The 23,602-nt window shown below is 42.8% G+C and overlaps 1 protein-coding gene across 1 annotated transcript in view; it reads left to right on the forward strand.

Moving 5' to 3' along the window:
- Window positions 1-427: 427 nt before the first annotated feature.
- The window catches only part of GTF3C3 (general transcription factor IIIC subunit 3), a 37,236-nt gene continuing 14,061 nt past the window's right edge, over window positions 428-23,602 (forward strand). The window contains exons 1-9 of the mRNA XM_081919829.1: window positions 428-635; window positions 2,991-3,096; window positions 4,496-4,683; window positions 5,306-5,429; window positions 7,148-7,339; window positions 14,894-15,059; window positions 16,499-16,646; window positions 20,633-20,702; window positions 21,816-21,919. Of these exons, the coding sequence (XP_081775955.1) occupies window positions 534-635; window positions 2,991-3,096; window positions 4,496-4,683; window positions 5,306-5,429; window positions 7,148-7,339; window positions 14,894-15,059; window positions 16,499-16,646; window positions 20,633-20,702; window positions 21,816-21,919 (1,200 nt within the window). The 5' untranslated portion in view covers window positions 428-533. The remainder of the gene's footprint in view (window positions 636-2,990; window positions 3,097-4,495; window positions 4,684-5,305; window positions 5,430-7,147; window positions 7,340-14,893; window positions 15,060-16,498; window positions 16,647-20,632; window positions 20,703-21,815; window positions 21,920-23,602) is intronic.

Below are 23,602 nucleotides of genomic sequence, written 5' to 3' on the forward strand. Positions count from 1 at the left end.
TTCTTCTTCTTCTTCTTCTTCACTGTCACCCTTAACCTCTACCAGCATTGATAGCCCTGTTTATGGCTGACTGTGGAGAAAAGGCGTTTTGCAAAAGTCTTCTTAAGAGTAGCACGACTAAACAACAACAAAACCACGGCATGTGACATTTCTGCCCAGGTCAGGTCATTTCTGCCCAGGGGAAAAAGGTGGCCATTCTCTTCCAAACACCAAGCTTTAGTAATATAAACGTTGATCACGATGTGCTACTGACGTCCCCATCCTCCCAGGGCAGAGAAAAGCTGCCCTCTTCTCTCTTCCTAGCGCAGGTTTACAGAACTGCGTGAAACGACGGCCCTTCACGTGCAGTAGTGGCGCATGCGCAGACAGTCGCCGGCGTCCTCCACGCTCCCGGCGTCCTTCCTTGTTTCAGCCCGGACTATTTTCAGTGCCGGACCGTTTGGTCCCTCGCATTAATAACTCCCCCAGCCTCCTCGCTCTCTGCGGAAACCAGGCTTTCTGGATTGTTGTTTCCTTCGCCCCTCGCTGCAAAAATGTCGGGGTTCAGCCCCGAACTTATCGAGTACCTGGAAGGGAAAATCTCCTTCGAGGAGTTTGAGAGGCGCAGGGAAGAGCGCAAAAGCCGAGAGAGGAAGGTGAGATTTCACGACACCCCCCCCCCCCCGCCATCTGCAGCTGAGGAGAAAGAAAGGGGTCCATTACCTTCATGGAGATCTCTTCTCGTGTTTTGGTTGGGGTGGGGTTTTTTTTTTGGCGGGGTGGACTCCTCCCTTCTATCCCCGAGTCCCCTCCCTCGGTATTTTCATCTATCGTGGGAACTCAAGGCAGACAGTCGTTTGCAAGCAAGCCTTGCAATAAAACCCAGCTAAAACACCGTCCCCCAAAAACCGAGGGTGGGGGGAAAGGATGATGATGATGATGATTTTTGGTAAATTTATTTATTTGTGGGTTTTCCAAATTAAATTTTTACTATCACAAATCAACATAAAATATAGAAACTATATTCCACATAATCTCCTGGACTTCCCTCTTCTGGTCCTATTGTTACTCATTTTCCCCTGCATCTTTTATAACGATCCATATCTTTTGCATCTCCCTTATGTCCAAAATTCACCATTAACGGTAAGTGTTATTCCATTCCCCCAAACGAATTTTGGCTTTTACAATGGTTTTTAAGATAGATTATAAATTTTCCCGAAATGCATTGTACCCATCATAATTTTTTTAATTATCTGCATTACGGATACAAAGTTGCAAACTTGTACTTTGGGATAACGACTCCTGTTTTTATACTGGCAATTACAGAGTGGTTTTCAAATCCCACTTCATCTGCTAGGAACACATTGAAAGGATTAGTAAAATACACTCACTCACAGCTCTGATTGCATTAAGTGCCTTGATTACAACTACCTGCTTTTTGCCTAGCTACCCACCCCAATTGGGTGATTTAATTGGAAGTACCTTATTTATCTGACTGCAAGCAAAGTGATAGCTTTTGGGTTCTGGCTTTTTAGGATAATATAACTGAATAGTAGGGAAACCTTGATAAAAGGCACTGTTTATGATACTCTGTATTAAGTGTAATACACAGGGTAATGGACTGTGCTGATTTGGTTGTTGCAACTGAGTCTAGCAGAAAGTGAGCCTCCAGTTTTTCCCAGCCTAAGTGGGCAATGTAGTTTTAATTTTTAAAATAGATAAAAAGTGGTAGTTGAACTGGCCTGCTTGGAGGGGGGGGGCAGGAATGAAAAGTAACTAGATATTCCCCTTACAGATATACATATGAATAGCATCGTTCAATATGCTGAAAAGACAAAATATACAACACACTATCCAGAAGCAAATATAGTATTCTAGGATCAAAAACTTTTGATTAGGAGGGGAGGCAAGATGCTTACCAATTTATGCTTGTATCAAAGATAATGGACGGGATCTCAAGCATATGGGTTTTGTCTTGGAAACAGAAATCTGTGTGGCAAGTCTCATGTTATTTTTTTCACATAGATTTATGCAACTAGCTACACTAGTGTACACAGTGCTTTTTTCTAAAAAAAGTTTAGGGGTACTCTCATTTTCCTTCTCATATTGAAATACTGCCCCTCAATGAGGCCAAACTTGGATTCACAAAATGTTTAGGGGTATGCATACCCCTGTGTCCCTCCAGAAAAAAGCACTGAGTGTACAAGTTTTTAATGATATACAGTGGAGTAGAATAATGTGTGTTTAAAAATTTGTAGGGCTACATTCATACAACTGTCTTAAAGACTAGTGATACGTAAGCTTATATGATTTATTCTGGGGAGCAAAAAACCCCAGCAACTATACAATGAAAGAGGTGGGAAAGGGAAATGTGTATGTCTTACCCATATATATTTCCTGGAAGTAAAGGTAAAGGTACCCCTGCCCGTATGGGCCAGTCTTGCCAGACTCTAGGGTTGTGCGCTCATCTCACTCTATAGGCCGGGAGCCAGCGCTGTCCGTAGACACTTCCGGGTCACGTGGCCAGCGTGACAAGCTGCATCTGGCGAGCCAGCGCAGCACATGGAATGCCGTTTACCTTCCCACTAGTAAGCGGTCCCTATTTATCTACTTGCACCCAGGGGTGCTTTCGAACTGCTAGGTTGGCAGGCGCTGGGACCGAACGACGGGAGCGCACCCTGTCGCGGGGATTCGAACCGCCGACCATGCGATCGGCAAGTCCTAGGCGCTGAGGTTTTACCCACAGCGCCACCCTTCCTGGAAGTAGTTCACTATGAATTTTTGTTCACAATTTCAGTGGAACAATTTATTCCAGCATGTGCAATGTACACCTTTGATAAATGAGTTTCAATTTAATTTTGAATAACAGTCCCTGATTCAATTGTACAACAGCAAACCAAAGTAATTGCCCAAAATCAGTCCCATCGCCTATGCAGGTAAGTTGTTTTGGAACTGCAGTAATGTTATAAAGTTCATATTTTCTCTTCATCGCATTTTGCCGATCTTTACAGGATGGAGAAAATGCACTTACTGAAGAAAATGTAGAAGATCCTGACGCTCCTTCTACATCTGCGCAAGGACCATCTGTTGGACCTCAGGGTCACAATGAAGCAGAAGGTACATGTTAAACGAAATGTTTAACCGGAAGGATTTAAAAATGCCATACCTGTTCAGTGGTAGCTTTTAGGTGTAACATTAAGCATTGTTAAGCAAAATATTGAGTGTGCAAACTCTCCAGCTTTGCTTCTCCTTTAGGCAAGCAGAAAAACAAACCCAGGAGCAGCTTGCTTAGACTAATGTACCAGCCAGTACTTATGGTTTATTTTTCTCCAAGCAAATCATGATCCAAAGTCAAGGTTTGCTCTTGGCTTCCCTATAATGATTTGTGTGAGAGAAACAATGTTTGCTGGTACATGCTTTGTATACAAAACCACCTAGGTTCAATCTCTGCTGTTCAGTGTGCAGTAGAGAATACTTCTACGGGAACCCTTAACCAACAACACTACAGCATTTGATGCATCCAGACTATTCACTGATTTTCTTATAAGACTGGAGTGGGGGTAGGTCTTCTTAGGCTTGCATTCAGGTGCCAAGTTGCCTTCAGCTACTGGTGAAGAAGGCATTACTTGTTATTGACTATAGCCAAAAGTGATCCATAGAACCAGATTGTTTGGAGATTCAGTCACAAAAGATCTTGTTACTGTACTTTTCTGTGTATAACACGTCCCCATGTATAAGACCCAATTTTCGGGACTAAAAATTAAGAAAATGGGGGAGAGAAAATGGGAGTTGTTGAGCTTTTTTTGCGGAAGATTGCTTTTTTTTAAGGGAGGGGATTGCCAAAAATCACTCACTCACCTGCCTGGCCAATGCTAACACTCACGCACGTCGCAACAGCCTCCTAACATCTGTCACCTTGCCAGCAGAAGCAGCCTATTGCCCGCCCCTTGCTGCAGACACCAATAACACGCAGCAGACCATCTCCGGCTCACAGCATCAACCAATCCCACTTCCCCCCAGGCACTACCCTTGTATAAGACCCTAGTCTTATACACAGAAAAGTACAGTCCGTTTCATGAAATAGATATTTGTTGGTTCGATCACTGTTTCTAGTAATTGGCTTCTCCATTATTTTCACAGACTTAGGAAATATATCAGTGGGCCCTCTGTAATTATTGAAAAGGTCTTAATGGCTCAGGCTGTATACAAATAATATTTTTCAAGCAAAGGGAGCAATTTCTTCTCACCTATTACCCATATTCCTATCTCTGGCGTGGTAGGACCTACACGAATGCAATGTGGCAATTTCCCCAAATGCAGGCACTTCCAATAACTTTCACGAGTCTGTGGAATTGATGGCAGCAGATTGTAGGAAGTGTCAGTTGCAGTCAATTTGTGCAACTTTTTTTTTAAAAAAGAAAATGTTCTTAAATAGGGAAAGATTGCTGAGAGGAGGAGGTAATTTTGCATGATTTCTCATTGTAGAACATTGTAACCTTTTCTCCCTCCCAACCAGAAGAGACATCGGATGGAGTCAGTAAATCTGTCCATCGGGTTTTTGCTTCTATGATGGGAGAGAATGAAGAGGAGGAAGAGGATGAGGAAGAAGAGGATGAAGATGAAGAGATCTCTGAACAGCCTACAGCGGGAGATGTTTTTGCCCTGGAGATGGTGCTTAACAGAGAGACGAAGAAAATGATGAAGGCAAGTGTTTTCAGACTGAAGAACCTCCAGGGGACTTGGCTATTGCTGAAATGCAGCGGTGAAAGTTACACTTTGAAAGAGATACTCCAATTCAGCGAGAAATGTCCGCAAGAGATGAAAGGGAGCTTCTCACACAACTGTTGCATGTATTTTTGTTTTACTGGACATGTATTCTGATAGTCATTTCAGCTCCATTGAATTCATTCTGTATTCTGAGGGGAATTCTCATTTCTCTCCCCGAAGTTACTAATTGTTGCGTATGACTCAGGTGTGGTCAGGCCACAGTATCTAATATTAATTTCTCAATGAAGATTTTATCATATAACATCTCCCCTGAGCCTGATATGTTCACATTTTAAAAACTAAATGCTGATTGCAGGAGTCTGATTAAGGTGGGGCTGGTGGCGGGGAGAATCACCCTAAATTTTTGTTTCGTTTTCTGAGTAATTTGTGGCGTCAGCCCCAAATACCAGAATTTAATTAAGGGAAACTCTTGGTTCATGCGCTATTCTTATTAGGAAAAAAATAACTTACATACCATTGCAAGTTGCAACTTAATGCAAGTTGAACTCTAATGTCTAGTCGCCTTATTGAAATAAAAAACTGTTAATCTTTTTACTAGGAAAAACGTCCCCGCAGTAAATTGCCCCGTGCCCTTAGAGGCCTCATGGGTGAAGCAAATATCAGGTTTGCTCGAGGCGAACATGAAGAAGCCATTCTGATGTGCATGGAAATCATAAGACAAGGTATTGTTTGGGGAGGGGTGTTGAGTGATGTTTTTGAACTGGCGACAACTTGAAAGGACCAATGAAATAAATTTAATACATAAAGTGCAGTGTATATGAGTGTAAACATTAGTAGCAGATACAGTGGTACCTTGATTTAAGAACAGCTTAGTTTATGAACAACTTGGATTAAGAACACTGCAAACCCGGAAGTAGGTGTTTTGGTTTGTGAACTTTGCCTTGGAAGCACAACATGTTCCGCTTCCTGTTGAGTGTAAATTGAGTCCCCCACTGCTATGGGAAAGCATGCCTTGGTTTAAGAATGTTTTGGTTTAAGAACGGACTTCTGGAACGGATTAAGTTCGTAAACCAAGGTACCATTGTACTGTGTTTGAACATCTTTCTTTGTTTAGCATATATTGTATTGGGTTACCTAATTATATTAGTTAGGATCTAAGGAGATCGTCAGGACGCGGGTGGAGCTGTGGGTAAAACCTCAGTGCCTAGGACTTGCCGATCGTATGGTCGGCGGTTCGAATCCCCACGGCGGGGTGAGCTCCCGTCTTTCGGTCCCAGCTCCTGCCCACCTAGCAGTTCGAAAGCACCCCTAAGTGCAAGTAGATAAATAGGTACCGCTTTATAGCGGGAAGGTAAATGGCGTTTCCATGTGCGGCACTGGTGCTGGCTCACCAGTTGCAGCTTCGTCACGCTGGCCACGTGACCCAGAAGTGTCTCCGGATAGCTGGCCCCCGGCCTCTTAAGTGAGATGGGCGCACAACCCTAGAGTCGGACACGATTGGCCCGTACCATTACCTTTAAGGAGATCATCAGTAGCATGCTGTGAGCACCTACAGATAATCTAGGACTTTTCAATTTTATTTTCTGCCTATAGCTTCCTATATTTAATTGGATACCTTTCCCAGAGATTACCTTAAGAAGAAACTGAGTTTAAAACCACTAGTTGGTGTGTGTGCATTTTTTTGGGTGGGGGGCAAGTTTTCTGCACAACCTTATAAATTTTTAAATTGACTTTACACAGATTTCTTCTTATGTATGTTCTTTAGTCATATATTCTAGGATAAGAAACAGGAACTGACTTAGGTTGTCTTGCCATATTATAATGCACCAGTTTGTAGGCCCATCTGTGAACTACTTATTGTTAAATACATTTTTATCTGACCTTTCAACCCATATGGTCTTCAGATAGCTAACAAAACTTATTTGAAACAAAATCACAATCTAAATAAAATCTGAAGAGACCGATAACTTTAAAACATTTCAAAAGGGAGCACAAAACAGCAAATTAAAATGTTGCTTTGAGATAAGGTAAACAACATCTTTTCATCTGGTGCAAAAAAAGAGAAAATAATGTCAGCAAACAGGTTTCGGAAATGGTCGTCACAGGTAATTAACCACTTCTTCTCAAGGCTGGGCAGCCAGAAGAGGAAATGCTGCAAAACAGCACCTGCGTATAACAGCACTTAACTCCTCAGGGCCTCGGATAATGATCTTAACAATTTGGCAGGTATATATATAAGACCTTCAGATACTTTCTGAGTCTCACACCTTGGCTTACAGGTCAAAACCAACTCTTTGAATGGCATTCAGAAACAAATTAGTAGACAAGGAATGTTTGAGCAGTGGCAGAATATGCGCAGTCCTGGTTGTATGTGCTAATGTTATACAGAGAGATGAGTTTCTTTAATGTGCTAACACATTTCTGTTTTTGATCTGAGCAGCGCCTCTTGCTTATGAACCATTCTCAACCCTCGCCATGATTTATGAAGACCAAGGAGACATGGAGAAATCGTTGCAGTTTGAATTGATTGCCGCTCACTTAAACCCCAGCGACACTGAAGAGTGGGTTAGGCTAGCTGAAATGTCTCTTGAGCAAGACAATATTAAGCAGGCTATCTTCTGCTATGGAAAAGGTAAAGAAATGGATTTTTTAAGAAATAGAACATCCTTTAGTTGCATTTTCTTTTCTGCTATTGATAGTTTTGAATTACTTACAACAGCAAGTTTATTAGCTGCTAGAATTTGGTTGTTGGCAGTGTTGTTGAACCTATTTTCACTTTGGATGATTCTCCCAGTCCCTCTCGAATCAGATTTCGGGTTGTGTGCGTTGGGTGGGGTGGGGTGGGGTGGGGGGAATGCACAAGTGAGATGGGGGGGGAGCTATGTCTCACAAGCAAGTCCTTTTCCAAGGCTTCTGCTGAGGGGTAAACCACACCCAATGTATTTATACGCAAGCTAGTTTAACAGCTTAGCTGGTTTAGCTAAAAAGTAACAAGATTTATTATCAAATCATTCCTCTTGGTGTTCTGATAAAATGACCCATGAGAGCTAATCCTTGATAGCAACTTCATAATTTCAAGAATTACTGATAGGCTGCATGACAGTTTGAAACTACAACGCATCTTCCCCAACGTTATACTGTATGCAACAATAATGTCTCACAACAAATATAACTGATCTGTAGAAAAGACTCTAAAACCTGAAAAAGGAGACAGTGCACCTGCTTTTGTAAATCAAGAAAATCTTTAATAAAAATTATGTTTGTGTGTATATGATTTTCTTGATTTACAATATATAAAATAAACTTGACCATGTTGTAGTGGGTTAGCATTCTTCTATAAACCTTTATTTCAAATTTTTAAATGAAATACTGGGGGAAAGATGATTATGGTGATGCAAAGAAATGCAATATTACATGTGTGAAAAAGAAAAACCACCTGCCATAAATTGCACTGGAGCCTAAGAGCATATTTTGCTGGTCCAGACAAATCTGTCTGCCAAACCTAGAATTCTGTTTCCAATGGAGACAAGTCCAGATGCCTTTGTGAGCTCACAGCATTTGATACATAGAGGTATAGCGCTTCTGAAAATTGGTGTTTCCACTTAGCAAATAATGGGAACAGTTTCCTCAGGCTGTAAAAATCTGATTTTTTTTTTTTTTCCACATGCTTTTTATTGATTTTCGAAATAAAAGATACAGAAACATAATACACAAAATTAAATTCTCATTTTCACAGATTTTAAATATGACTTCCTTCAACCTTTCCTCAAATCATCCGTACTGACCTCTTTATAAGATTTCGCATTTGTTAGTTTGTAATGTCATTAAACATTTTGATTCTACCATTTCTCTTTCGACAATACCCTTTACTCTTTACAGAACTCCCTTAAAACCCACCAATGTTATTTGGCCCTCACTTAAATTTTCCAGATAGTTCGTAAAACTTTCCCAGTCCTTGATAAACCTCTGATCTTTTAAGTATCTGATTTTCCCTGTCATTTTGTCCATCTCCACATATTCTAGCAATTTTGCTCTCCATTCCTCAATCGTCGGCAGACCTTCTGATTTCCAACTTTGAGCCAATAGGACTCTTGCCGCCGTTGTTGCATACTGGAACAGCTTGTGGTCTTTCTTTTTTATCTCCTTCCCTAGTAGGCCCAGCAAGAAGGCCTCGGGTTTTTTAACAAAGGTGTATCTTAAAATTTTTTTCAGTTCGTTATACACACTCTCCCAGAACTCTTTAACCTTTTGGCAATCCCACCACATATGGTAGAAAGACCCCTCCCATATCTTACACTTCCAACACTTATTGCAGGAACCATACATTTTAGCTAATTTTGCAGGGGTCAGGTACCAGCGGTAAAACATTTTCATTAGGTTCTCCTTCAGTGTCACGCAAGCCGTAAACTTAATATGTTGTTTCCAAAGTTTTTCCCATTCTTCAAAATAAATGTTATGGCCAAGGTCTCTAGCCCAGTGTACCATTGCCGGCTTGACTTCTTCGTCTATTAAGTTCCAGTCTAGTAACAGGCTATATGTTTTAGATAGGGTTTTGTAATTATTATTAAGTGTCTCAATCTGGAATCTAGAGGGTTTATCGATATATCCTTTTTCTTTGTTATCTTTCTTAAACATGTTATTTATCTACAGGTAGTGCAACCAATCGTAAACTTGTTCTTTAACCTGGTCATACGGCTTCATTTTCCACTTTCCTTCCTCTTTCATTAATAGTTGTTCATAAGTAGCCCAGTTAGCCCTCATATTTGTTTTTTTAACACTCATAACTTCTAGTGGCGACAGCCAATGCGGTGTTTTGGGCTCTAGCATGTCTTTATACCTCTCCCATACCTCAATCAATGGGCCCTTAAAAATATGATTTCCGAATTCTTTATGTGTTTTCCTGCGGCCGTGCCATAAATAGGCATGCCACCCGGACCGGTTGTCATGTCCCTCTAGATCTAGCACTTCCCTATCTTCCAGTTTTATCCATGTTTTCACCCAGCATAGGCATGACGCCTCGTAGTATAATTTCAGGTCTGGCAGGGCAAAGCCGCCCCTTTCCTTCGCATCTGTTAACAATTTGTATTTTATTCTCGGTTTTTTGCCCTGCCAGACAAATTTTGAAATCACCCTCTGCCAATCCTTAAATACCTTCATGCCTTTAATCACGGGAATATTCTGGAATAGAAACAGTACTTTTGGGAGCACGGACATCTTAATTGTGGCTATTCTGCCCCAAAATGACAGTTTAAGCCTGCCCCATGTTTCAATATCTTTCTTGACTCCCTTCCATACTGTTTCGTAGTTGTTTTTAAATAGGTCTATATTTTTTGGCGTTACCCAGATTCCTAGATATTTTACCTTCCTGGTCACCTCTATTTCCGTTTCTCTTTGCAACTCCTCTACTTCATCCGTGTACATATTCTTAACTATCATTTTTGTTTTTCTTTTATTTAGTTTAAAGCCTGCCACCTTCCCAAATTGATCAAATTCTGCAAGTACCTCTTTTAGTGAATCATTTGGGTCTTCCATTGTAACAACCAGATCGTCCGCGAATGCCTTGATTTTGTACTCGTTTCGCCCAACTGTAACACCCTTTATACCTTTGTTTTCTCTTATTGAATTTAGTAGAACTTCTAACACCATTATGAATAGCAGTGGGGACAGTGGACATCCCTGTCTTGTTCCCTTTGTTATTGTTATTTCTGCTGTCTCCTCGTTGTTTATAATTAGTCTTGCCTTTTGGTCCGAATAGATTGCCTTTATCCCGTTGTAAAATTCGGTACCCACTTCCATGTATTCCAGTTGTTTTAATAAGAAGTCCCAAATTATATTGTCGAACGCTTTTTCAGCGTCCACGAATAGCAGCAGACCTTGTTTATCACACCTGTCCGTTAGGTATTCTATAATGTTTACGATATTTCTTATGTTGTCCTTCATCTGCCTACCCGGCAGAAAGCCCGCTTGATCTGTATTTATTCTTTCTACCAGAACCTCTTTTAGTCTCCTTGCCAGAATTCCTGCAAAAATTTTATAATCGATATTCAATAGGGAGATCGGTCTGTAATTCTTAATCAGTTGTAAGTCTGAGTCCTGTTTGGGGATTAGTGTGATTAATGCCTCCCTCCATGTCTCTGGGATTTCTCTCTCTTTGAGGATATTATTCATTACCTCTTGCAGTGGTTTCAACACAGCTGACTCCATCTCTTTATAGAATCTACCAGTAAACCCATCTGGTCCTGGGGCTTTCCCTTTTTTTAAGTCCTTTATTATTACTTTAATTTCTTCTTCCTCTATTGGAGCACTCAATTTTCCTTTCGCCTCTATAGGGATCTTTTTTATATTCTTAGCTCTTAGAAATCTTTCTATTTTCCTCAAGTTGTTCTTTCCGGTGTTACTAAAGAGCCCTCTATAAAAGTCCAAGAAGGCTTTCCTTATTTCTTTAGGCTTGTTTATTTCTTCTCCCTCCACTTCTATTTTGTTTATTGTATTCTGTTCCTTCCTTTTTTTGAGTTGCCAAGCTAGTAGCTTCCCTGTTTTATTAGCATATTCAAAACTTCTCTGTCTTATTTTTTTAACTTTCCATTCAATTTCCCTATTTATCAGCATCGCATACTGAGCTTGCAGAACTTTAATGTTCTCTTTTATTCTCTTATTTTTAGGATTTTTAATCAGTTTTTGTTCGTTCTCCCATATCTGCTGGAGGATTTCTTTTTTCCCTTTTTCTCTTTTTTTGTTCTTAATTACACTTTGTTGAATGAAGAAGCCCCGCATCACCGCCTTTCCTGCATCCCACACCACTTTTGGTCTAATTTCATTGCCTGAATTATCCTCAAAGTATTCCTTTAACCTTTTTTTTGCTTTCTCTACTATCTCTTGGTCATCTAGCAAGTAGTCTTTCATTCTCCATCTATATGATCCTCTTTCCAGACCTTTCAGTTCCATTTTTATTGGGTTGTGGTCGGAAATTGTTTTAGCCTGGATCTCCACTCGTACCGATCTTGGAACTAATTCTGCTGAGATCCAAATCTGATCTAGTCTCGAAGATGAGTCGTTCGGTTCTGAGTGGAAGGTGTATTGCCTTTCTTGGGGGTGTTTAAACCTCCAAATGTCTACCAGATTACAATTTTGAACCATTGAGAAAAAGGTTTGGGGTAACATTCCTTCTTTACCTGAACTGTCCCTTAACCTGTCCATCTCTAGGGACACCACCCCGTTCATATCTCCTAATAATATAATTTTCTGGTCAAGGTAATCGGATAGCATTCCTTCTATCACCTTATAAAATTCCGATTTTTTGTCATTGGGTGCATATGTCCCCACTATTATTATGTTTTCTCCTTGCCAATTGATCTGTACTCCCACTACCCTCCCTTCCTCGTCTTTAAAGAGCTGTTGCGCTTCGATTTTTTTGTTGATATAAATAACCACCCCCCTTTTTTTGCTTCGGTCCGACGATGCGAATTCATTCCCTAATCTTTTATTAATCAGGATTCTTTTGTGCTTTCTTGCTATGTGGGTTTCCTGTAGACAAATGATATCTAAACATTCTTTCTTTAGGATGTGCTCAATTTTATTCCTTTTGCTTTTGTCGTTCAATCCGTTAACATTCCAGCTCCAAACTTTTAACACCATGATTGTTTATTTTTACGTGAGCCTACTGTCTCTCCTTAAGCCCTTCCCGCTGTCTCCTCCTCCTCTTCTTCTTCCTCCCCCTCTGTCCTCTCTGTTTCACCCTCTAGGTCTTTCTCATCTTCAGCCTCCTCGCATTTATCTTCTTCTTTTTGAATTTTTAGTTCTTTATATTTCCTTAGGAATTTACTGGTTTGTCAATTTCTGTCTCTTACTCCTGTAAGTAAAGGAGACTCCTTCAGGAAACTCCCACTTAAACTCTATATTGTTCCTTTTCAATGTCTGGGCCAGTTCCTTGTATGGTTCCCTGCGTTTTAAAAGCCTAACTGGAATGTCTTTAAAGATTACTATGTAGTTTCCCCCTATATTCAGCCTTTTCCCTCTGTTTTTTTGGAGAATCATATTTCTCATTTCCTTATCCTTAAATGTAACTAAACAGTCTCCTAAAAATTTTTTATTTCTGGTTGGTTTTGCTTTCAATCTGAATGCAGATTGTATTGCCTTTCCCATCTCTTCTATTGGGATTCCCAACCAGAGAGCTAACTCAGTTGTTAATTTCTCTTTTATGTTTTCTCCTTGCACTTCGGGAACGGCTCTCATCCTAAGATTGGCTTCTCTTTGTCTGAGTTCATTCATAGCAATTAAGTCTCTCATATCTTCTTGACTTTTATTTAATTCCAGTATCTCGGCTTTTATCTTATCCTCCTCACGTCTCACATCTTTCATTTCTGATCTTGTCTTTTTCAAACCTTCTTCCACTGCCTGTGTCCTTCTAAATACCTCTTTTAATTGGCCCTTCAATTCGTTAACAGTTTCATCCATTTTTTTATCCATTTTCTCCATTCTATTTTCTAATTGTTCTAATTTAAGCTCAACGTTTTTCTCACTTTGTTTTATCTCGCCAAACATTCTTAAAATCTCTGCCCTAAACTCCCCTTCTTGTTTAGATCCCTTTCTATCCCCTGGAGTTCCCCCTTCAGGCCTTTTCCCCGTGTTAGACATCTTAATTAGTTGAGGGTTCCGGGTACTTTGTACGGGAGACAATCTTAACTTAGAAACTTGTTGGCCAATTCCCCTTAAACCCTTAGTAAATCAGGAACAACGTGTTTGGCAGTCCTTGTCAGCTCCTCCTAAGAGTCCTTATAAATGTTCACATCGGTCAGTATGAGTGTATATCTTTATATTGTCAAACTTAGTCAACTAGTCCCTTTCACGTTGAGTCTTCATATATTTGTCATGGGCTTACCAAAGTACCAAAGGTAGCTGCGAGGATGGTAGGCAAGATACTCTTGATAAGCTCCTTGAGGGTATACGAAGATAAGATAAAAGGACGCTCTTCAAAACCCCTTCAGTTCAAGCTAAGGAAGAAAAGAAAGTCGAAGAAATCAAGAGCATATGAAAATAGAAGTAACGCGTCCAGGGGGGGGAGACCAAAGAAAAAAAAAGGAGAGAAAAAGGAGATCTGGTTGTAGTAGTACACTTTGTCCACTAGATGGCGCTCGCTGTTGCTGCTCAACTCCAGGAGAGATCTCTCTTCCCGTTTAGACTGGGGGATGGGAGACTGTTGCCGGACGCTATATAGTCCTTGGAGTCGCCCTCGGAGATTAATAATCCGTTTAGATCAGCACCAAAACCTCATCGGGTAGGCGAGGCACAGCCAATAGTTGAGAATCGCGCTGAACCGCGTTGTTGAAGTAGGTAGCCTTTGTTGTTTAATCTCTTCCGCGTTCCGTTTCTCCTAATGGCGACGGCTCCTTCTCTTCCGCTCACCCTTGCTACGAACAACGCCACCTCTCCACCTTCCCCTTTGGTCTTTAATCTTTTGGCCGGTTTGGCTGATAACTTTGCCCTCCGTCCCCTGTTTTTAACGACCGACAAATTTGTTGGTCGGGTAGTTTTGTAAAGTTAGTCTTTTCAGGGGAACATAAACTCACTGGTGGAGACTCTCTTATTTTCCCGGCTCTGAGGCTTCCCTGCGTATTCGCTGATTCCGGATAAGAGTTGAACCCCCGTAAAAAGTCTGTTTCTCATCGGGTTTCTCTATTCCAAATCGTTGTATCTCCTCAAACACAGCTCACTCCCCGGTTCCTTTTTGTATGGAAGCAGAGCGCTAGTCTTCTGCGAGATCTGGGCTGTCCGCTACCAGGGAGGGAGGAAATGGCTGCCCTGTACCTGCTGCTCAGCGCCGCCGTTCTCTTCACCTTTTTAAAAGGTTACCTGACGGTGGGGCGAGCAGCGTCCAGTCCCTGCTGGGCCCCTGTATCTCCGGACACCCTCCGGACGTGTATCTGGGGTGCTTGCGCCCTTTTGCACCCCCTTTTACCTCCCTTGTAGGACCGGGTTCGCGCTCTCAGCCGAATCCCTTCTCGCTCCGAAGACGCGCTCCACCGGAAGTCGTCGTAAAAATCTGATTTTGTGCCTGTTTGTCTTGGCAGAGTTCTTAATACTGTAGTAGTAGTAGTAATAATACAATTATTTTGTTATGTTAGTTTTGGTATTATCATAATTATTATAACATTATTGAATATAACAATGCCTCTTCTTATTTTTATAGCTCTGAAGTATGACCCTACCAATGTGCGTTACTTGTGGGAGCGATCGAGTCTCTATGAGCAGCTGGGAGAACATAAACTGGCGATGGATGGCTACAGACGCATTTTAAATCTTCTAACTCCTTTCGATGGGGATCGCTTTATGCATCTGGCTAGGGATATGGCAAAGTAAGCGTTCAGTCAAACATTTGACAGCGTGCCGAGGCGAAATGTTGCATTGCTGCTGCTGTCCCAAGAATGTGTGTGCTTCTTGAGGCAAACAAGGGTGACCCCAGTTTTTGGGATTGAGACACACCAGGAAGGCAGGAAAGAGGTGAAGGAAGAAAATGGCACTTAATAATGTATAAATGACAAGAGGATGTAAGGGTGTTAGAACAGAATGGTTCTCTTTATTATTTACATGTCAGATTTATTGCACAATAGAACCCAAGGAATACATGAGATTCCCAGGTTGTCTCCCAGCCGGGCACTGGCCAGAGTTGGGCCGGCTTAGCTGACTGGGCCATGTGTCCTAAAACCATGTCATGATCCTTTGGTGTGGGGACAGTTTTATAGAAATGAGCTTTAAGGGAGACGGCTTTATACAGAAGGCTAATCGCACGCAAAAAGAGATGGATATTGCTGAAGTCATAACCATTAGATGGAAATTGGCAGAAATTAGTGAAATGCCAACTTCTCAGCTCATCAGGAACCGCTCTAGACTGCTTGCAATAAAACTCCTGAGAGCCAGGGTGGCACTGGGGTTCCAGAGCATCTGGGGGTCAAGGGCTCAAACTTTCAGCCTGCCAGGAAGCTCAGTGGGCAATGCTGGACCTCTTGGTACATTTCAGCCCGAGCCTACCCCACAGGGTTGTACTGATGATAAAATAGGGGGTTAACAGCTTTGTTAGTTAATCAAATAGTCTCAAGGCTAATTGCATGTAGGCAAGATACATACATCGGAGAGGAATAAAAATGTGGTTTGCGGACCAGGAGCAGATGGTCAACACATTTATTTTATTTTTATTTATTCAATTTATACACCGCCCTATAAGGGACACGAGTGGTGCTGTGGGTTAAGCCACAGAGCCTAGGACTTGCTGATCAGAAGATCGGCAGTTCGAATCCCCACGACGGGGTGAGCTCCCGTTGCTCAGTCCCTCCTTCTGCCAACCTAGCAGTTCGAAAGCACTTCAAAGTAGATAAAAAGCACCATTAAGTAGATAAATAGGTACCACTCCGGCGGGAAGGTAAACGGCGTTTCCGTGCGCTGCTCTGGTTCGCCAGAAGCGGCTTAGTCATGCTGGCCACATGACCCAGAAGCTATACACCGGCTCCCTCGGCCAGTAAAGCGAGATGAGCGCTGCAACCCCAGAGTCGGCCACGACTAGACCTAATGGTCAGGGGTCCCTTTACCTACCTTTAGGGACACAAACGGTAAAGATGGACACATTTTAACATTACTTCCATATACTTTGCACGAACACATGATAGGTGTTTTGGACTGGGGGGCATTTTGCTTTACGGCTTGCCTAGAAAATTCTCTAATGGCTTTATGTTTTCTTTTAATTTTTAAAACAAATTACAACCTGCATTTAACTATATTACCTTACTGCCGTTTCTCATAGGAGCTATTATGAGGCCAATGACATCACTGCTGCTATTGAGATAATGGAAGAAGCCTTTGGTAAACACCAGAACCTCGTATCCATGGAAGATGTCAATATAGCTGCCGAGCTGTATATCTCTAACAAACAGTATGACAAAGCCTTGGCCGTAAGCAAGTTAAATTAATTTCCTGTAAGGGCTAGCTATGTTAGGCATATTGGAAGGGGCAAAATTTATATCTGTCCTTGCATTTATACCCCACCTTTCTTTTGTCATGGAGTCCAAGGCAGCTAGGTGGGCCTCCCAGGTGGCCAAACTCATACTTTCATGGCTCCAGAAAATTGGTGGCCTTGCATTCCTTCAGACCATACCCCTCCCCCTTTATTAGGGTCTTGGGTCACATCCGCACCATACCTTTCAAGCACTATTATACAACAGTCATGGAGAATCCGGAGTACTATAATTTGTTAAGCATGCTGGGAATTGTAGTTCTGAGAGGTCAGCACCCATAACAAACTACAGTTCCCAGGATTCTCCATAATGGTTGAAGCAGTATAATACAGTGGTGCCCCGCAAGACGAATGCCTCGCAAGACGGAAAACCCGCTAGACGAAAGGGTTTTCCGTTTTGGAGGTGCTTCGCAAAACGAATTTCCTATGGACTTGCTTCGCAAGACGAAAATGTCTTGCGAGTTCCTGCGGGTTTTTTTTCCCTTTCCCCTTTTCCCCAAGCCGCTAAGCCGCTTAACAGCTGATTCGCTAAGCCGCTAAGCCACTTATTAGCTGATCCGCTAAGCCTGCTAATCCGCCGCTAATCCGCTAAGACGCTAATGGGCTTGCTTCCCAAGATGAAAAAACCGCAAGACGAAGAGACTCGCGAAACGGATTCTTTTCGTCTTGCGAGGCACCACTGTAGTGCTTTATGCATATGATGTGTATGTACCTGACACTCGCCATCCAAGATGCCAGATAGCAATCAATACGTTAAACAATTAATGCAGTGTCTCCAAAATAAAACCAATTTACTATTGTAACCTCCTGTACTGCCTTAACTCCTGACCATTCAAAACAGGCTGAACAAAAAGTGGTTGCGAAACTTCCAGAATATTCTTGAGCTTTCGTAATTAGGCAGATGAAGGAGTTGTACAATAGTCAAGAGGAGCGCTTAACTTTGTGCCCTTGTTGGTGTTGGGAGAAATTTTTTAAAGGGTTGCTAGACTGGAGACATCCCTCCCAGAAACCCCAAAGGAAAAGGGGCAGGCTCCAAGTGAAAAGATAGGCCTTTACTGAAATGCAAATGCACTCTGGGGCAGCCTCAAAAATAAGGAGGCAGGCTGCAGAGAACCATACCCAAAGCAATGTTTCTTATACACTTCCAGATCGCACACATGATTTCTGTTCACCAATCTTAACAGTTGCATCCCTGTGTCATCATCCTGAACCAATCAAAATCATTTGGCTCTTCAGATCAGCCCTCATCATAATATGTGATTACATATAATCTTCCTTTATTAAGACTCTGACTAATTTTCCTGTTCTTTAAACGTCTCCCTATATCCTTTTTCACCTGTATACAAAACAATTCAAGATAAGTCACAATGGCCATGCCGGGCTGATTCTCTCTTCATGCATACAATGGCCACCATAGATCATCACAGTTTATTCTTTTCAGAGTTCTGTGGCGGACATTCGCTGCATACAGTACCTGAAAACAGCTAGTTCTGTTCTGTGAAAGGTAGGCAGGTGTAGGCCTGTTCAGTGTAGCTAGGCGATAGGCTCCAAAGAAAATGGAATGGTCAAAACGATAACAGTTTGACGAAATCTCTATTTGCTCCATCGTTGGCACAGCGTTCTTGGCTGAGCTTAGGGAAGGTTGCTGTCCTTTAGTTACATTGAGCCTGAGCAGGGATCTAAGAACCATCTAAGACAGGAGTCAGCAACCTTTTCCAGCCGTGGGCCGGTCCACCGTCCCTCAGACCATGTGGTGGGCCAGACTATATTTTGGGGGGGGGGCGGAAATGAATAACCCAGTGATGCATTTTATAATAATAATAATAATTAATAATAAATTAATTATTTATACCCCGGCCTCCCCAGCCAAGGCTGGGCTTAGGGCAGCTAACAACCAATAATAAAAATGAGTTGAATGAATACAACTTAAAAACAAGATTAAAATACAACATAAATCATTAAAACAATTAAAATGCAGCCTCATCACAGGAGGAGAAAGGAAAAAGAAAGAGGGGGAGGGAATCAGGGAATCAAATTGACTCCAAGCCAAAGGCCAGGCGGAACAACTCTGTCTTACAGGTCCTGCGGAAAGAAATCAGATCCTGCAGGGCCCTGGTCTCATGAGGCAGAGCGTTCCACCAGGCTGGAGCCAGTGTTGAAAAGGCCCTGGCTCTGGTTGAAGCCAATCTAACTTCCTTAGGGCCCAGGACCACTAGGGTGTTGCTATTTATGGACCTTAAGGTCCTCCGTGGGACGCAGGTGGCGCTGTGGGTTAAAGCCTCAGCGCCTAGGACTTGCCGATCGAAAGGTCGGCGGTTCGAATCCCTGCGGTGGGGTGCGCTCCCGCTGCTTGGTCCTAGCGCTTGCCAACCTAGCAGTTCGAAAGCACCTCCGGGTGCAAGTAGATAAATAGGGACCGCTTACCAGCGGGAAGGTAAACGGCGTTTCCGTGTGCGGCTCTGGCTCGCCAGAGCAGCGATGTCACGCTGGCCACGTGACCCGGAAGTGTCTCCGGACAGCGCTGGCCCCTGGCCTCTTGAGTGAGATGGGCGCACAACCCCAGAGTCTGTCAAGACTGGCCCGTACGGGCAGGGGTACCTTTACCTTTACCTTTAAGGTCCTCCGTGGGGCATACCAGGAGAGGCGGTCCCGTAGGTACGAGGGTCCTAGGCTGTGAAGGGCTTTAAAAGTCAAAACCAGCACCTTAAATCTGACCCTCCACCGGGAGCCAGTGGAGCAGGAAAAGCACTGGGTGAATATGCTCCCATGGCAGAGACCCCGTGAGGAGCCTCGCTGCAGCATTCTGCACCCGCTGGAGTTTCTGGGACAGCTTCAAGGGAAGAGCGAATTACAGTAGTCAAGCTTGGAGGTGACTGTCCTATGGATCACTGTGGCCAGGTCGGGGTGGGAAAGGTAAGGGACCAACTGCTTGATGCGGCGAAGGTGGGAAAATGTTGCCTTGGCTGTTGCTGTAACGAAGGCAATGGCACTAATTGGGCCCCTGCAAGAGAAGGGAGTTGGTCCCTCATCCCCATGCCATCCTGACCCAGCCAGAGGACCTCTGTCTTCGAAGGATTTAGTTTCCTAAACTTACATTCTGAGTTGGTGTAGTCCTATGACAGGACTGTACCGTTAGTCGCTTCCAGCTGTGGTAGGCATCGTGGGGCAGTGCCACAGGGCCACACTCCCAAATGTGGCATCACTTCTGCTTATCGGAGGCGCGGGGAGGGGCGGGTGGCAACTAGGATAGGGCTGTCTGGTTTATCCCTGGAACCCCCCCCCCTTCCCATAGCTGTCAACTTACAAATTTGAAAATAAGGGATCGGCAGCCAAAAGAAGGGATTTTCAGAGCACATGTATGTTCAATTTCTGAGCCCCTCCGAGCCGAAGGCAGAAAGCCCAGCCAGCAGCCAAACGAAGCCTCAAGTGGTAGTTCCCACAGCACAGCAACCCGGCAAAGGGGATGCAGCAAGGAAAACCACCGTCACCTCTCCGCTGGGAAGCGCTGAGCAAAGGCGAGTCCCCAGGCAACGCGGCCGATTTGATCAGCACAAGGCATGCAAGCTCCACCCCCCAGTCGTTCTTAGACTCCTTATTGGGTGAGCAACGCAGCCAAGCAACACAGTTGGAGCCTCCCTCCTCCCTGGCCGGCAGGCAGGGAGGGAGAGGAGCTGCTTCCTTTGAAACCCGGGAAATTTGACATCATCAATAAGGGACAGCAGCGGGACACGGTGCTGGGATAAGGGACTTTCTTGCCAAATAAGGGACGGTTGACAGCTATGCCCCTTCCCCAAGCTCACTTACCCTTGTCCAGGTAAATTTCTGATGGCCTTATTTTAAAAAGTGTCCCCCCCATGCCTCCCAGTTCCCCAGGAAAGCTGGTTTTATTTTCAAATGTCAGTGATTGCTTTCTAATTTTTTTAGGTCATTACAGATTTTTCAGGAATTGTACTGGAGAAGACAGAGGGACCAAACGATTCTTCAGAGAATCAAGGTACAGTACTAAGGTTATCGGTTCTTTCCGCAGTGAGCTGCACCAATGGTACATAATCTCCCCAAGTATTCTGGTTTTCTGGTGTGACTTGGAAGATAATGTCATTAGATTCACAATGGCATTGTGTCGGTTCACATTTTGCCTTTATTTTTAAATGCCTTGGAAAACGAATGACTTGGCAGCACATCTGTACTGGAGCCAATGATGCCTCTGGCCACTCTTTCAATCTGCTAGATGAAGCATTGTTATTATTTGAGTAGGAAATTGAATTGCAAGCCAAATTATATTATCGAGATATCCTGTTTATAGAGCAGTAGATCAGACCCTTATAGCATTTGCAGGAAAGAACTATTGGTTTGTTTATTGTTTTCATTTGGAAATTTTATTTCAAGTGCCTTCAGTGACTTAGCTACCCTTCTGGATTTCAGTGTCCTTCAGTTTCGGATATTTTCCTTTAACTAACTCAGTTGCTGCAAAACAGGCGTCACAATTTACCAGCTAAATGTGAGATCTGCTCCTGCGCTGCCTTCAGATACAAAACCTTGCCTTAAGCGATTGAGATACTGACTTTCAGCTGCCATGGGATGGCAGGATAGATAGAAAATCCAGTTAATAATCATGTTATTAATTTGAACTGTTTCTCCCCTTCTCCTCCATCCCAAATCAGTGTTTTAACTGGACTTTGTCTTCTGTCATGTACTCTTAAGAGCAAAATCATTTTTAAATTGGCTATTTAACAAATCATATACAGTGGTACCTCGGGTTAAGTACTTAATTCATTCCGGAGGTCTGTTCTTAACCTGAAACTGTTCTTAACCTGAAGCACCACTTTAGCTAATGGGGCCTCCCGCTGCCACTGCGCCGCCAGAGCACGATTTCTGTTCTCATCCTGAAGCAAAGTTCTTAACCTGAAGCACTATTTCTGGGTTAGCGGAGTCTGTAACCTGAAGCGTATGTAACCTGAAGCGTATGTAACCTGAGGTACCACTGTATACTGCTTGGTTGTAGTAAAAGCTCCAAGTGAAAGATTGGAGTAACCTGTAAATATAACCTAGGTCTCACTTGTAAACGATACCATGCTGGTTAGAAAAATAACCTGCTATTATCTTCTAGTTGCAGAAAAGGTTACCTGCTCCATACCTGAGGGTGTTCCCATAGACATCACGGTGAAACTTATGGTATGCTTGGTGCACCTGAATATCTTGGAGCCTCTCAATGTAAGTCCAAAAGTGAATGAAAAAAACAGAGAGGTTTTCTTGGGAGTCAGTGAGATTCCAATGAAGTAAAGACGGGTGGGTTTTTTTTGTTTTTGTTTTTTGCTTCTATAAAAATATGATCTGGGATCCAAGGAGCAGCTTGGGCAAATTGTACTAGCTGTGTGGACAGTTTCTCGTTTTAATGTTTCTCTGTAAAGGTTATCCTCTTGCCAAATCACAAATTGTTTTTCAATCTTCCTTTGTCATGGGGCATTCTGAGGCTGTAACTTCTTTTAAAAAGAGGAGAGGTCTAAAGTCCATTTGAGCTCATGAACTGGATTTTTAAAAAATGGTTTTTAAGGGATTTTTTTTTTAGGGCCTGGGGGGGGTGAGGTTCTGTCCATGAGCTATAATAATGCATAGCCTTTATAGCTTTGTTATGTCAAGGGATATTAGCATGAGTGTTCTAGAATGTAAGCGATTCAGTTGACATTGGGAATATTTGCACCATATGCGCTATGGCTCATTCCTAGTCCAGCTATACAAGTCTAAGCCATAGAAATGTGGTCAAAGCCTATCATTCAACCTCTGACCCTCTTGCTGTTGTTGGAATCCAGCTCCTATTATTATTATTATTATTATTATTATTATTATTATTATTGATTTATATGCCGCCCTATACTTGGGACTCTCAGGATGATTCACAGAATAAAATCAAAATATAAAACCATGAAATACATAATAAAAATAAAAACAACAACCCAATAGCCGCTCCGCACATTTTAAAAGGGCATAGGATGTAAATTAGGTCAACCAAAGGCCTGGTTAAAAAGGAACTTTTTGCCTGGCGCCTAAAGGTGTATAATGCAAGTGCCAGGCAAACTTCCCTGGGGAGAGCATTCCACAGGTGGGGAGCCACTGCAGAGAAGGCCCCGTTCTCATGTTGCCGCCCTCCGGCCCTCTTGACCTTTGACCATGATGTCTGGGGGTGAAGGGAGCTTGTGCCCATCAACATTTTGGGGGAGCATAGGTCCCCTGACTCAAATCCCCCTCTTCCAGTATCATGGTTTCCTCTACAAGGGTTCTTTGGAAAAGTTTGAAGGATGTATTTCAAAAAAATTCCACTGCATAGTTTTCGCCACATGGGCATTTTTGTCCATCTGATGGGTCGGATCCTACAGGAATCCACCATCTTGCGTATGGAAAATCTCTGGAGAAAAGCGTGCATCTTGCCATACCCTAAAGCAGGCGTAGGCAAACTGGGCCCTCCAGATCTTTTGGGACTACAACTCCCATCACCCCTAGCTAACAGGACCAGTGGTCAGGGATGATGGGCGTTGTAGTCCCAAAACATCTGGAGGGCCAAGTTTGCCTATGCCAGCCCTAAATCAGGGCTGTGGAACCTTTGTCTCTTCCGATGTTGTCGGACTCCAGTTCCCATTAGCCCCTGCTTTCATGGGAATGGTTAGGGATGATGGGAGTTGTAGTCCTGTAGCATCTGGAGGAACTAAAAGTTCCCCAGTCCTCCCTTAAATAGTTAGGGTCCTTTCATGGCATTTAAAAAAATTAGTTGGTTTTTAGGAGAATGGGGTGCTTCAATACATGGTTGGGATGTTTAGTCTGCATTTAATGTTTTCAATTAGAAATCCAGTTAATTGATCATTTTATTATAATTTTTGTATCTGTTTATGATTAATGTTTTCG

The sequence above is a fragment of the Podarcis melisellensis genome (assembly GCF_964234715.1).
Source record: "Podarcis melisellensis genome assembly, chromosome: 1".
In the NCBI taxonomy this organism is placed as follows: domain Eukaryota; kingdom Metazoa; phylum Chordata; class Lepidosauria; order Squamata; family Lacertidae; genus Podarcis; species Podarcis melisellensis.